This window comes from Trachemys scripta, chromosome 10 (assembly GCF_013100865.1).
Source record: "Trachemys scripta elegans isolate TJP31775 chromosome 10, CAS_Tse_1.0, whole genome shotgun sequence".
In the NCBI taxonomy this organism is placed as follows: Eukaryota; Metazoa; Chordata; order Testudines; family Emydidae; genus Trachemys; species Trachemys scripta.
Window position 1 is genome coordinate 85,525,101 of NC_048307.1, and position 15,050 is coordinate 85,540,150.

The window sequence follows — 15,050 nt, forward strand, 5'->3', positions numbered from 1 at the left end:
TTACTGAGCATGTGCAAACAGATTGTGTCCTTGTCGTGTTCCCCCCCCCCTCCCCCCCGGGGTTATAACATGGGTACATTTAGGTTTATTTTCGCAGGGACATCCCTGACACCAGGTCAAACCCTTTGGCAAATCTCAAGTCCCTTATTCAAAACAGAGATGTGCTAGAATTTCTCTAACAAAATGGTTGCATGAATTTTTTTTACATGGGCAAAACATACTGTTTCCTAGCCTGGTCCTAGGAAATGGCTGAACCATTTTTGTTGATTCTTCCCAAAATAATTCAGCTTGAGGCAGATGCCTCATGAAAAATGTCAACCCAAACGGTTAGTTTTGCAAAGCTATCAGCAACTAAAAACAGGATCTTTTAATGGAATATGTTAGGCAATCTTAATTTTAAGGTGTTGCTTGCAGCTATAATTAACTTTTTAATTTCCCTCTTTCAAATCAGATGAGCAGATGGATATATCTGCTCCAGCAGAAGGAGGAGACCTTCTACAGGAGAAGCAGAGAGGAGATGAGCCAGTAGAGGTTGGCAATCCACCTCTCCCACCAGGACCGCATGTACTACCACAGGTTTCAACTCCTGTATCCCAGAGCGCCCCAGCCTTTGTTCCTGGATCCTTCCCTATACCATCACAACCAGAGTTTTCCCATGTGGGTATTGAAGTGGAATTTCTCCCCTCAGTTTCTTCCTGTACCATGTTCCCTTAAGTTTTGGTACATGGTTAATTGTAGGGGATTGGTTTCTGGCTCATTCCCTGTACCCTGAGGTGTGGGGTTCTCCTGCTTAGTTGGCTGTAGAGATCTTCCTGATCCCCACTAGTTATTCTATGGTATTCTGTTACACCCACCATGTACCACTGTATTCTTATAAGAAAACTGCAATGTGATTTAAGAGACTCTTATCTGATTTATTCTTGGTCTTTTTTTAGTCTGTCCTAGGAAACACGTGACATTCTCTTTACAATGTCTTTGGAAGTCTCTTTCTGATTCTGATTTGCATATCCTATGTCTCAAACTACATCCTTGGGCTAGTCTTCTGCTGGGATATGTCAGTAAAATGGGGGCTGTGAGAGACCTGTCTTTATTATGGAGAGTGAAGCACTGATATTTTGTAGTACTGCATTTAAAACATAGTCTTTTAAGGGCTATAACTAATCATTGCAGTTTTCCTTTAAGAATTTCCTGTCTAATGTCATTTTGGTCTTGCATCTTTTGCTACAGGAAGTGAGCTACCCTTTTTGAATTGTGGACTCATCTGGGGCTTCTTTATGACAAGACTTATTTTCATCCACCTAAGAGCAAGTGATGGTGGGGGTGGGGGGGTTAAGGTTCTATTGGGAGAATTTAACCAGGACACACCAGTTAATAACCTCTCTTCCTGAGGAAAAGGTGACTTTGGTGCTCTGATATTGTGGCTGGTTTGTGCCGTAGAAAAACTTAATAGAGCATAGCTTCCTAGCACCCAGCTGGCAACATACCACCTTTCTTCCTTCCCTGTGTTTATGCTGGGGTGGGGTCATGTGAGATCAAAGAGGTATCAATGATCGCACCTCTGACTACACACTCATTTCTTTTGAGGAGATGATGATGATGAATGATGGTTACGTGCCTTCCCAGCAGGAGGGCAGTTATTGCTCAGAGAAGTGGAAAATAGTCCCCTTAAAACTTGAGCTTCTGGATGAATTTTCTGTGTCCCTGAACCCAGGTCCCTTACTAGGAGATGGGGCTGCTTGTGTGCTGTTTGGGTGCCTAATAGATGGATCAGATGCCAAGCATGTAGGCTGGCTAGAAGAATGTGAACTATAGAGTTCTTAATTTTTCTTCTCTTTTTATCCTTTTTAGGATATTTTTATTTCAACTCCGAGTCTGGAGGAGAAGCCTAGTGGAGAAGAGAAGGGTGGAGTTTTACCGGGTTCATGTTTGCCAGCAGATGTCTCTGAAACCACAGAGGCTCTGCCAAAGATCCCCACAGGAGATCCTGAATTGTCCTGTAAGCTAGTACTCTCTGCAAGTGAATGCAGTCAGCCCATTAGGACAGAAGGCAACACAAGCTCTCTGAAAATCAACCAAGACAGTGAAAACACACAGACTGAGATGGATTCTACACTGCAAGCTTCAGAGCTGAAACCCTATTCCACAGAAAGTTACAGCATGCAACTAAGGCTGAGTGAGGACAGCCAAGCCCCGCTCAGTGAGAACTGTGAAAAGCTGAAAAGAGAGGCTGTGTGGGCTACAGGAGAACCTACCATTTGTCCTGTTGCTGAAGGTGTAGCAGCAGAAGGGTCTGTAGCACAGATGGCTTGCATTGATCTCACATGTGATTCTGGAAGCCAGACAGCTGCAACTCTGTCTGTTCAGTCTGAGACTTCATCACACACTCTGGGTCAAGAAGCATTGACTGAGATCAAGGAAGAGTTATCAGGAGAGGCGTCTGAGTTTGAAGCAGTCCCTAGGACTCTATGTGAGGAACAAGGAGGAGAAAGGCAGGCAGAAGAGAAGCAGCTAAATGAAGAGGGATCCTTTGACCCTCTAACTCTGTCCCAGGGGCTGATTCTTCTAAGGGAAACGCAGGAACATGAAGGCCAGGAAGTGATGGAAGTGGAATCCAGTGAGGCTTTTGGCAAAAACTCAGAAAAACTATGTGACCTGAGCCATGGGTTGGTACAGATGGATCTAGAGACCAGGAAAAAAGAAACATCTAAAGATTTTAATGTGGTCACTGAAGTTAAAAGCATGAAGGATCTGTCCCTGAAGGCTGCTCCAGAAGATGTGCCAAAGCTCAGTGAAGTTCCCCCTCAGCCTTTTGTGGGAGAGTCATTGCAACAGCAGGAAAGCTCATGGCCCCAGGTAAAGGTGGATGTTGCCCCAGGATTAGCATCATGTGCCAAAAAGTGTCCAGGCAGTCAAGGAAACAGGAGTCAAGCTGAAGGTGACCTGGAATTGAAGCAAGTTCAGAAGGATGAGCAGCCACCTCCAGCTCCTTTAGAGAGAGGGGTTGAAGTGCCAGCAACACCGCAGGAGAGCCAGCAGCCACTTCTGATGACCTTGGAGAAGGCAGCGGATATGCCTGAAAAACCATTTAAAACAAGTAATCTGGAGCAGGAAGAGGAGAGGGCAACTGAGCAATCCCCCTGTCTATCCAGTGGTAAGTGATTTAATGTGGTAGTTCTGCTGTCTCTCTGTAATGTGTGTTTGTAATGCAGAGGAACAGGTTTGTGTAATTCTCAAAGCTTCCCCAGTAGGGCTAATCCCATGCTATCTAAGGGGCATATTGTGTTGCAGTGGTATCTAAGTGTAGAGCTGCTCCAGGACTTGATACTATTTGCATAACGTGCATTTTTTTCTCTTCTTGGTTCTGCTGATACCATCCTCAACACTAAGGTAACTTCTGTGGGTTCCCATTTCCTTCTTTCCTAACCACTTCCTCACTCTATTATTCTGGGATTCTGTTGCCACACAACCTTGAAAACACACAACACTCTCACACTGGCAAATGCTCAAGGATTTTTAAGACTTAGTGCTTTTGTTCCTAGTGAAAAAATTAAGCACGGAAGGGAGGGGACTCCTGTGGGAGTCTCATAGACTTTAATGTCAGAAGGGACCATCATGATCACCTAGTCTGACCTTTGACCTGCAGTATGCAGGAGAACCTCACCCACACCTGAAATAAACCCCTATCCTCTGGCTGAGTTACTGAAGTCCTCAAATGATGATTTAAAGACTTCAAGTTACAGAGAATTCACCATTTACACTAGTTTAAACCTGCAAGTGACCCATGCTAGAGAAGGTGAAAAACCCCAGGGTCTCAGCCAATCTGACCTGGGGGAAAATTCCTTCCCGACCCCAAATATGGCAATCAGTTAGACCTTGAGCTTGTGGGCAAGATCCACCAGGCAGATACCTGGGAAAGAATTCTCTGTAATAACTCAGAGCCCTCCCCATCCAGTGTCCCATCTCCAGCCTTTGGGGATTTTTGCTACTGGCAGTTGCCGATGGGCCACATGCCATCGTAGGCAATCCCATCATACCATCCCCTCCATAAACTTATCAAGCTCAGTCTTGAAGCCAGTTAGGATTTTTACCCCCACTGCTACCCTTGGAAGGCTGTTCCAGAATTTGCCTCCTCTGATGGTTAGAAACCTTCATCTAATTTCGAGCTTAATATTGTTGATGGTCAATTTATAGCCATTTGTTCTTGTGTCCACCTTGATGCTTAACTTAAATAACTCCCTCTTCCTCCCTGGTATTTATCCCTCTGATGTATTTATAGAGAGTAATCATATCTCCAGGCCTCTCTCTATTGCTTTCATAGTAGTCTCTTTGCATTTTCATGTTGAGTTTCTTTTCTTGTTGGGAAGAAAAGAGTAACTTTGAGGTAGATTTAAGGTGCCACAAGTACTCCTGTTCTTTTTGAGGTAGATGAGGCTCCCACTAAGACTAGGCAGTGAAGGGGGGCTTGTAGGAGAGAGATAATGGAATCACCATGGTTTGGAAAGGCTGTATCACTAATACCAACACTGCTCCTGGCTCCTCCATCTGCAACTGTGTTCAGACAGGTTTCAGAGCAGCAGCCGTGTTAGTCTGTATCCGCAAAAAGAACAGGAGTGCCTGTGGCACCTTAGAGACTAACACATTTATAATTTGTTATGCTCTAATAAATGTGTTAGTCTCTAAGGTGCCACAAGTACTCCTGTTCTTTTTGTGTTCAGACAGAGAACCTGACCATGGATGCCTCTACCCAAGTCTTGGTGTGGATTTGCAGAGGCTGTGACCTTTATTTCCCCATCATAGAAAGCCAGGCTGGCCAGAGCATGCAGTGTGGCAGGTGCCTAGTGGTAGAATCTCTCAGGCAGCAGATGGAAGAGCCACAGGAGGAGGTGGCCAAGCTCAAGAGCATCCATGCACATCAGAAACTCATTGAAAATATGTATATGGAGACCTACAAGGTTAAGGAAGCAATCCAACTGGAGAGGACTTTGGAGGATAGAGCTAAAATTCAGAGGGATCTTGATAAAATTGGAGAACTGGGCTATAGACGACAAAATGAAATTCAACAAAGACAAATATAAGGTGCTACACTTAGGGAAGAAAAAACAAATGCACAAATACAGAATGGGGGACAACTGGTTTGGCGGCAGCACTGCTGAGAAGGATCTGGGAGTTGTGGTGGATCACAACCTTGACATGAGTCAGCAATACAATGCTGTTGCAAAAAAAGCAAATGCAATTTTGGGTTGCATTAACATAGACCTAGTATGCAAGTCACAGGAAATGATAATACCGCTCTACTTGATGCTGGTTAGGCCTCAGCTGGAGTACTGTGTCCAGTTATGGTCACCGATGTATAGAAATGATGTAGAGAAACTGGAAAAGATCCAGAGGCGAGTTACAAAGATGACCAAAGGGATGGAATGCAGGCCATATGAGCAAAGGCTGAAAGACCTGGGTATCTTTAATTTGGAAAAGAGGAGATTAAGGGCGGGACATGATAGTGGTCTTCAAATACCTGAAAGGCTGCCATAAACACAATGGAGAAAAACCTGTTTTTTCTCTTCCCACAGGCAGGACAAAAGGCAATGGGTTCAAACTATAACAGTTTTAGATTAAATCTCAGGAAAAACTTCCTAACGGTGAGAACAGAACAAACTGCCTAGAGAAGTCGTGGAAGCTCCTTCGTTGAAGGTTTTCAAAAAGAGGCTGAATAGCCATCTGTCTTGGGTGGTTTAGACTCAACAAATCCTGTATCTTGACTGGGGGTTAGACTAGATGATTCTTGCGGTCCCTTCTAGACCTGTGGTTCTAAGATTCATCCACGTGGGCACTAATGATACTGCGAAGTATGATCCTGAGCAGATCAGAAGTGACTACAGGGTGCTGGGAGTGAGGGAGAAGGATTTGGGGGTTCAGGTGAAGATCTCATCAAACCTTCTGATCAAGGGTAGGGGTCTGGGCAGGGACAGACACGTTCTGCAGGTGAATACATGGATGGTGTTACCAGGAGTGCTGCAGCTTCCTCCACCATGGGATTCTGTTCTGAGAAGGACTGCTGAGCAGAAACGGGGTCCACCTATCAAAGAAGTGCCAAGGTATCTTTGTATACAGGCTGGCTAACCAAGTGAGGCGGGCTTTAAAATAGGTTTGATGGGGGCAGAACACACAAGCCCACAAGTAAGTCCAGAACATGGATACCTGGGAGAAGAGTCACAATCCCAGGAGAACATAGGCAATGATAGCAGGAACAAAGGCAAGACAAGGGAATATGGAAGGGAATACTGATGAACGTCTTAGATGTCTATGCATTGAATAAACAGTATAAATACTAGAAATACTAATGAATAATCACAATTGTAATATAATTGTTATCAGAGACTTTATGGGATAATTCACAAGACTGGAATATTAACCAGATGTCCTGATTTTATAGGGACAGTGACAGTATTTGGGGCTTTGTCTTATACAGGTGCCTATTACTCCCCACCCTCATCTCTATTTTTCAGACTGGCTATCTACCTAGTCAAGATAGAAATGGGAGGCAGACCTGTTGAATGTCTCTGGGTAAGGATAAAAGGGGTAAAAAACCAAGAGTGATGTCATGGGGTTTACTATAGACCACCTAACTAGGAAGAAGAATAGACAAAGGTGGTGGATTTTTTTTTTTTTAAACTAACACAAAATCATCCAAAGCACAGGACTTGATGGTGGTGGGGGACTTGAACTACACAAATATCAGTTGGGAAAATAATACAGCAGAGCACAGATTATCCAACAAGTTCTTGGAAAACATTGGAGACAACTTTTTATTCCAGAACATGGAGAAAATAACTAGAGAAGAGGCTGTTCTTGATTTCATTCTGACATGTAGGGTCAAACTGGTTGAGAATTTGAAGGTGCAAGGCATCTTGGGTGAAAGCGATATTTCATGATTGAGTTCATGATTCTAAAAACCTTCACAATGATTTTCTGGGTAGATGAGCCACTATGTGCTTTGTAGGCTCATCCATTATAGCAATATGTATATTGCTGTGATCATGGCAGATCTTACAATGTGGCATAATTCTGTTGAGCTAAATTAACTGCTCAGCAGGAAGGTATATGTTGGTGAATCATCTGGCAGATTCAGATAGGGCAGTCTGGGACCTGGACCAATGAAACATATAAAAATATTGGACTAGATAAATTCCATCCCCTGGGGATGAGTGGCCCCTGCAGGATTGTCCCCTAAAGCTTGTTCTGCATTGTTTGTTCAGGTGATTAGTCTTTTTAGGTCTGCTCTTAAAAATTATATATATACACGTAAAGTAGTAATCTCACTGTCAAATTTTCCTATGTTGTAGCCATGGTGGTCCCAGGGTATTAGAGAGACAATGTAGGTGAGGTTATAAGTTGGTCCAATGAAAGATATTACTTCACCCATCTTGTGTCTTTTAAGACATTCAGCTTAAATTTCCCTTGCTTAACTTCAGCCCATAACTGCTTACTATTCTAAATCGTGCCACTCCCTCTTTGTTTTCCAAAGACTTGTATAGCTTTATATCTTTCTCTTCTCTCTCACTTCCTCCATCAATCTTCAATTGGCCAAGATATACTAATTTCTTTGAATCTTTCCTAGTCAGTCTGTTTAGCCCCTTAATCAGTTTTGTTGCTGTTCTCTAATAAAGTACTTATGTACATTTTCCTTCCTTTTTTTTTTTTTTTTTTTGGTTGCCTTTTATGGCATCTTTAACTTCTACCTGAGAGCTTTTTCAACTTCTTTTATATTCTTTTTGGCTCTCTCCCCTTTTCCTCAGTTATTGTGACATGGAACACTAACTACTGGGAATATGTGACCCTCCTTGGAAAGGTCAAGGAAAGGTATACCTATACTGCAATTAAAAACGTGCCTGGCCAGTGCCAACTGACTGAGGCTAGCAGGACTCTGGCTAAGGGGCTGTTTAATTGCGTTGTGGACTCGGGCTGCAGCCCAGGCTCTAAGATTCTGCAAAGTGGTAGGGTCTCAGACTTTGGACTGCAATCCGAACCCAAACATCTATGCCACAGTTAAACATCCCTTTAGCCCAAGCCAGCTGGTATGCGCCAGCCACTGTTTTTTAATTGCAGTGTAGGCATCCCCGAAGTGGCAGACTTCCTTGTGCCTGAACAGAAGCTGTAAGTCCAAGTGTTTGAGGGAAGTTTGGATGAAATGAAATCACTGAACATTATTTGTGTGTGTCTTCAATACCAAACTTGGTGAAAAGTTTGAAAAACATGACCACATAATAGGATGGAACAATCCAGTGAATGAGAAGAGACTTCTGGAGTTTGAAAGTATGATGAAGATCATAAGCACATTATTTAGTGAGATGGAATAGAGACATGGAGACGTGTTATGTCTGTGGATATTTGATTGGGGGTAGAATATGGAAATTCATAGATTCCAAGGCCAGAAGGGACTGTTGTGATCCTCTAGTCTGACTACCTGTATAACAAGGCGACGGAACTTCCTCGAAATAATTCCTAGAACAGATCTTTTAGAAAAACATAGTCTTGATTTTTGAAAATTTTCAGTGATGGAGAATCCCCCATGGCACTTGGTAAACTGTTTCAATAGTTAATTACCTTCGTTGTTAAAAATGTACATATTATTTCCAGTCTGAATTTGTCTCCCATTAACTTCTCTAATTCTTTTTTGAACCCAGTTATATTTTTGGCCTTCACAACATTCCCTGGCAATGAGTTCCACAGGTTGACTCTGCATTGTGTGAAGAAGTACTTCCTTAAGTTTGTTTTAAACTGGTTGCCTATTAATTTCATTAGATGACCCTGGTTCTTGTTTTATGATAAAATGTTAAATAACATAGGACCAAGAACTGATCCTTATGTGACCTCACTAGAAACACACCCGTTTGATAATTTCTAGTTTGCAATTACATTTTGAGACCTACCAGTTAGCCATCTTTTAATCTGTTTAAGGGGATAGAAGTGGATGTGGGGAGCAGTAGACATGATATATCTGGATTTTAGTAAGCTTTTGATGCAGTCCCATATGATGTTCTTATGAGCAAACTAGGGAAATATGGTTTAGATGAAATTACCATAAGGTGGGTGCACAATTGGTTGGAAGACCATACTAAGAGTAGTTATCAATGATTTACTGTCAGACTGGTTTCTCACTTCTCAATCAATCAGTAGCATACTTACCAACTTCCTTTCCTAAGCCTCAGACTCATAAGGATGAGGAGGGACTTAACACTTAGGATGTCAGGAAAGTGTTAGCTTTTCACTTGGACAGGACTAAATCGTTTAGATCATCTTCACAACAGTTCGTGATAGTCACGGATAAGATCCAGTCTCATCTCAATGAATCTCGCGTTAGATTTCCTCCTGCATATGTTTGTGCTACAACGTTGCCAGTGTTACTACACTAACCAGAGTGAGACTGCCCTCAATGAGATCACAAGCATTTTCTGTAACATTTCTAGCTCAAATACCTATACAGGATGTTTTTAGAGCTGCAACTTGGTCATCAGTATATTCTTTTGCATCTCATTGTGCCGTCTCTCAACAGGCTAGAGACAATGCCAAATTTGGACGTCCTTCAATCATTATTTAGGTAGACTCCGATCCCACCTCCAGATTGAACTGCTTTTGAGTCCCCTGAAATGGAATGGACATGTGCAATCAATTGTAGAAAAAAAGGTTACTAACTTGATCTGTAACCATTGTTCTTTGAGATGTGCTGTGCATGTCCGTTCCAGGACCCCCCTCCTTCCCCTCTATACTGGAGTCTGTCTGGTAAGAGGAAACTAAGCAGGGTTGGGGAAAGCTCTACCCTTTATACCATCGTGCAGCACTAGGAGGAAGCGGAGGGCTATGCACTGCCCTGATGGGTACTGCTAAAGGAAAAATCTCAGCTGACACATTCGGTGTGCACACCTTGAGTGGACTGGACATGTGCAACACATCTTGGAGAATAACATTACAGAGCAGTATCAGAGGGGTGGCAGTGTTAGTCTGGATCTGTAAAAAGCATCAGAGTCCTGTGGCACCTTATAGACTAACAAATGTATTAGAGCATAAGCTTTCGTGGGTGAGTACCCACTTCGTCAGACGCATGTAATGGAAATTTCCAGAGGCAGGTATAAATATGCAGGCAAGAATCAGTCTAGAGATAACGAGGTTAGTTCAATCAGGGAGGATGAGGCAGTCTTCTAGCAGTTGAGATGTGAACACCAGAGGAGGAGAAACTGCTTTTGTAGTTGGCTAGCCATTCACAGTCTTTGTTTAATCCTGAGCTGATGTGTCAAATTTGCAAATGAACTGAAGCTCAGCAGTTTCTCTTTGAAGTGTGATCCTGAAGTTTTTTTGCTGTAGGATGGCTACCTTTAAATCTGCTATTGTGCGTCCAGGGAGGTTGAAGTGTTCTCCTACAGGTTTTTGTATATTGCCATTCCTAATATCTGGCTTGTGTTCATTTATCCTTTTACATAGGGACTGTCCAGTTTGGCCAATGTACATAGCAGAGGGGCATTGCTGGTACATGATGGCTTGTATAACATTGGTGCACGTCCAGGTGAATGAACTGGTGATATTGTAGCTGTGATGGTGTCGCTGGTTTAGATATGTGGGCAGAGCTGGCATCGAGGTTTGTTGCATGGATTGGTTCCTGAGTTAGAGTTACTATGGTGCGGTGTGTGGTTGCTAGTGAGAATATGCTTAAGGTTGCCGGGTTGCCTGTGGGTGAGGATTGGCCTGCCTCCCAAGGTCTGTGAAAGTGAAGGATCATTGTCCAGGATGGGTTGTAGATCGCTGAGGATGTGTTGGAGCGGTTTAAGCTGAGGACTGTAGGCTATGGCCAGTGGAGTTCTGTTGGTTTCTTTCTTGGGCTTGTCTTGCAGTAGGAGGTGTCTGGGTACACTTCTGGCTCTGTTGATTTGTTTCCTTATTTCCTCATGTCAGTTTTGAGAGTGCTTGGTGAAGATCTTGTAGGTGTTGGTCTCTGTCTGAGGGGTTGGAGCAAATGTGGTTGTACCTCAGCGCTTGGCTGTAGACGATGGATTGTGTGGTGTGTCTGGGATGGAAGCTTGAGGCATGAAGGTAGGCATAGCGGTTGGAGGGTTTTCGGTATAGGGTGCTGTTAATGTGACCGTCACTTATTTGTACCGTGGTGTCTAGGAAGTGAACCTCCTGTGTAGATTAGTCCACGCTGAGGGTGATGATGGGGTGGAAGCTGTTGAAATCATGATGAAATTCTTCCAGAGTCTCCTTCCCATGGGTCCAGATGATGAAGATGTCGTCAATGTAGCGTAGGTAGAGAAGGGGCGTGAGTGGACGAGAGCTGAGGAAGTGTTCCAGGTCAGCCATAAAAATGTTGGCATATTGTGGGGCCATGCGGGTGCCCATAGCAGTGCCACTGGTCTGGAGGTATATATTATCACCAAATTTGGAATAATTGTGCGTGAGGATAAAGTCACAGAGCTCAGCAACCAGTTTTGCTGTGTCATCAGGGATACTGTTCCTGACAGCTTGTATTCTATCTGTGTGTGGGATGTTTGTGTAGAGAGCCTCCACATACATGGTAGCTAGGATGTTGTTTTCTGGAAGATCACCAATGCATTGTAATTTTCTCAGGAAATCGGTGTCACGGAGATAGCTGGGAGTGCTGGTGGCATAGGGTCTGAGTAGAGAGTCCACATATCCGGACAATCGTTCAGTGAGAGTGCCAATTCCAGAGATGATGGGGCATCCAGGATTTCCAGGTTTGTGGATCTTGGGTAGTAGATACCCTTAGAACCCCGGTTGGGGTTATTCTATGTTGATTTGTTCCTGTGTTAGTGTAGGGAGTGTCCTGAGTAGATGGTGCAGTTTCTTAGTGTATTCCTCAGTGGGATCTGAGGAAAGTCGCCTGTAGAATTGGGTATTGGAGAGTTGTCTGGCAGCCTCCTTTTGGTAGTCAGACCTGTTCATGATGACAACAGCACCTCCTTTATCAGCCTCTTTGATTATAATGTCAGGGTTGTTTCTGAGGCTATGGATGGCATTGCGTTCTGCACGACTTATGTTATGATGCAAGCGATGTTGTTTTTCCACAATATCTGCCTGTGCACATCGGCGGAAGCATTTTATGTATAGGTCCAGACTGTCATTTTGACCCTCAGGAGGAGTCCATGTGGAGTAGTTCTTCTTGTGTTGTTGGTGGGAGTGTATCAGTGAGCTGTTCAGTGTCATCTTGTGTCGGTGGAACACATCCACACTAGCAGCTCTTGCATCAACACAGAGAGCAGTGCACCGTGGTTAGCTATCCCACTGTGCAACTGCCCACAGGGTGCTTTTGAGGGGTTGCAATGCCTTATGGGGGCAGGTACAGCATCACGTGATGAAGGTTTCTCAATCCCATCATTCCATGGCCATCCTACTAGGTTGCCTACTGCTTTTCAATTGCCCTGGTAACCTGCGAGCCAGCCATCTGTCAGAAAGCCTGGATCCTGCACTGTGTTCAATATTGTGCTGTGCATTATGAACACAAGGCTATAAGGATGGGTGTTTGGCTGGGGGATGCCTTCAAGGAGCATATTAACACTGTACCACAGTAACGTGTGGTGTTGTAGTATGCCGAGCCTGGCATTGTTTTTTTGCACCATGCTAGGAACCATGTAATGATTGCTGTGTGTGTCTGAAAAGTAACACATTGCAAGTCACTTTTTAAAGTAGCACTCGGTAATATTCTCAACTGACATTGCTGAACGCTAACACACTTTTGTGGACTTCCTGTGTTAGTGTGTGTGGGAGAGTGTGTGTGTTGCGGGAGAGTGTGGCACGCTCTCTTTAAGTTCAGACAGCAGCCAGAAGCAACCAATCCTGAGCCAGAAACTGGTGCACAAACAGCTGGTGTCCACCTGTCCTCCCACCCCGGCGCCCAAGGGGGGTGGGGAGGAAACGGGGACTGCAGCCTGACATCAGTCCCCACCTCCCTCCCTGGCTCTGCACAGCACATCAGGGGTCTCTTTCCCCGTCCCCTCCCGCTTGCAGCAATCTGTCCGTCCTGCCTGCCGCTGTGATCCTAGGGCAGGGGAGAGCAGGATTCCATGTTAATGTTTTGATTCCGTGATTCCTTCAGAGTTCTCCCACAGCCTCCTTTCCCCATAGACCCAGGAGATGCACCCTCCCTTGTAGTACAGGCAGGAGTGTGTGTGCTGCTGGGAGGTAGCTATGTGAACTGTCCAAGCTGAGCAGTTTCAAAACTTCCTGGGGCTTTGAAAGGGGAGGGGTACATACTTGTGTAGCTGGGTGCAGGGTAGCGGAGTTCAAAACAGTGAGCAGAGCAGTCACGGTGCCGCATTGTGGGATGTTACAGCAGTGTAATGGATGCAGTGTCTGCACTGATGCTTTGTCGATCTAAATTGGTTTTATTTTGTCGGCAAAGCAGGAGAGTTTTGTCGCTGGGAGGAGCATTGTAGTGTGTATACCTCCATTGTTTTATCGACAAAAGCTGCCTTTTGCTGACACAATGTGTCTTGTAGACAAGGCCTTAATCAACCATCCTTAATTCTTCTCAAAGCATTTTAACAACTTTTTTATAGTTGTTGAGTATAAAAGTCAAATATGAAGAACTCTTAGTAATGGAACAATAACTTTCTTGAATTTCTTATGCTTCATTAGCCTTGCTGCACTCAGTTCAGTTTGCAAGAAGGTTTGAATAGCTTTTCTGAATCTAAATGTGACTTAAACATTTATTTTTAAAAAACTAAATCTCTTTTATTTGAGAAAAGAGACTTACCGTTCAGGGGATTATCATGTCATTCCACTCCTGAAAGCCAGGTCATCAGGGCTCCATTTGTTCTGCGACACAGTGACATCAGATTCTATGGTAGCAACCCCTTATGCCGTGACAGCCTTAAATTATTCAATTGCCATCAAACATGCATTGTTTCTGGTACTTCCCCATCCCTAGCAAGCTATGCCTTGTAGTTGAAAATCCTAAATAATATAAAATTAGTTGGTCATTTTTCAACAATGTTTTTTTTTCTCAGTTTATTTCCCTCAGATTTCTCTATCCAGGGAAACTTTTGTGGCTGTGCTCTCTAACTCTTTTAAAGGCCAAGCTGTCACTTCTCAGAAATGTGTTTAGACCTCTGTAGAGGGCAGCCAGCTGTTATGTAAGTTTAAGATTTGTAAAGCTTTCTGCACTTGTTCAAAATAGTGCTTTATCTTCAGAGTATTATTTCAAGCTTCTCCTTCATTCCCACACAGCTCTTCCAATGCACTTCAGTCGTAATCTGCATTCCTGCCCTCTCTTCTTCCACCCTTTTATCTGTTAGTGCTGGGCATACCTTGAACATAACATTCCTTTCTACACATTACAAAACCACTACCTACATTTGCATAATTAATCTCTCCTTTTGTTAGAGTGTGGAGGAAGATGTATGAAGCTATGGTAGTGACCCAAGTCTCCCACTGGGGAATTCTTTCTGGGATGACAGATTTGTAGGGTAGAAAGACATGAGTTGTGAAGACCTTAGATTCAGAAAAGCTATTCAGTGGAGTGATCGGTTTGAGATCAGTAACTTATTTACTGCAAGAAGGAGGGTGAACTCTTCCCCATCCCTAGTGATCTCCAGTGCTCTCCACATATATTCAGGTACAGACCTCTCCTGCAGATCACTAATTTTGCGTCTCTCTTTAAGGAACGCTGTTTCATTTCACTTTGCCAAAGGAAGGTGATGTCATTCAGCCCTTGACCAGTGTGACCCCGTCTCTTATTGGGCAGCTTAAAATGGGACCCAGAAGACACAGCACTCCTATTGGTGAGTTTGAATAGAATGGCCTCGTTTTGAAATTGGAGCAGATTTGGAAGCTGACTTGAGTCTTGATACAGATCTTGATTAAAGCCTTAAACCTAATTTAGGAGCTGGCATTGGCTGGCCCTGTGCTGTGAGCAGGGCATGTTCACCTGTCACAATTTCCCATTGGTACTCTGACCCTGGTCACTCACTCATCCAACCAAACATTTCCCCCTTTATATGTAGTCTCTATTGTACCACAGGTGGGTGTGTCATAGGCTCCTGACA

The 15,050-nt window shown here is 43.8% G+C and overlaps 1 protein-coding gene across 4 annotated transcripts in view; it reads left to right on the plus strand.

Annotated features, from left to right (window-relative positions):
* The window catches only part of TP53BP1 (tumor protein p53 binding protein 1), a 70,317-nt gene that overhangs the window by 17,567 nt on the left and 37,700 nt on the right, over positions 1–15,050 (plus strand). For 3 of the 4 annotated variants that reach the window (XM_034783554.1, XM_034783552.1, XM_034783553.1), the window contains 3 exons: positions 452–657; positions 1,849–3,151; positions 14,667–14,786. In XM_034783554.1, coding sequence (XP_034639445.1) covers positions 452–657; positions 1,849–3,151; positions 14,667–14,786 — 1,629 coding nt within the window. Of the gene's footprint in view, positions 1–451; positions 658–1,848; positions 3,152–6,536; positions 6,562–14,666; positions 14,787–15,050 lie in introns of those variants that run through there. The other variant, XM_034783555.1, reaches the window with a different exon arrangement.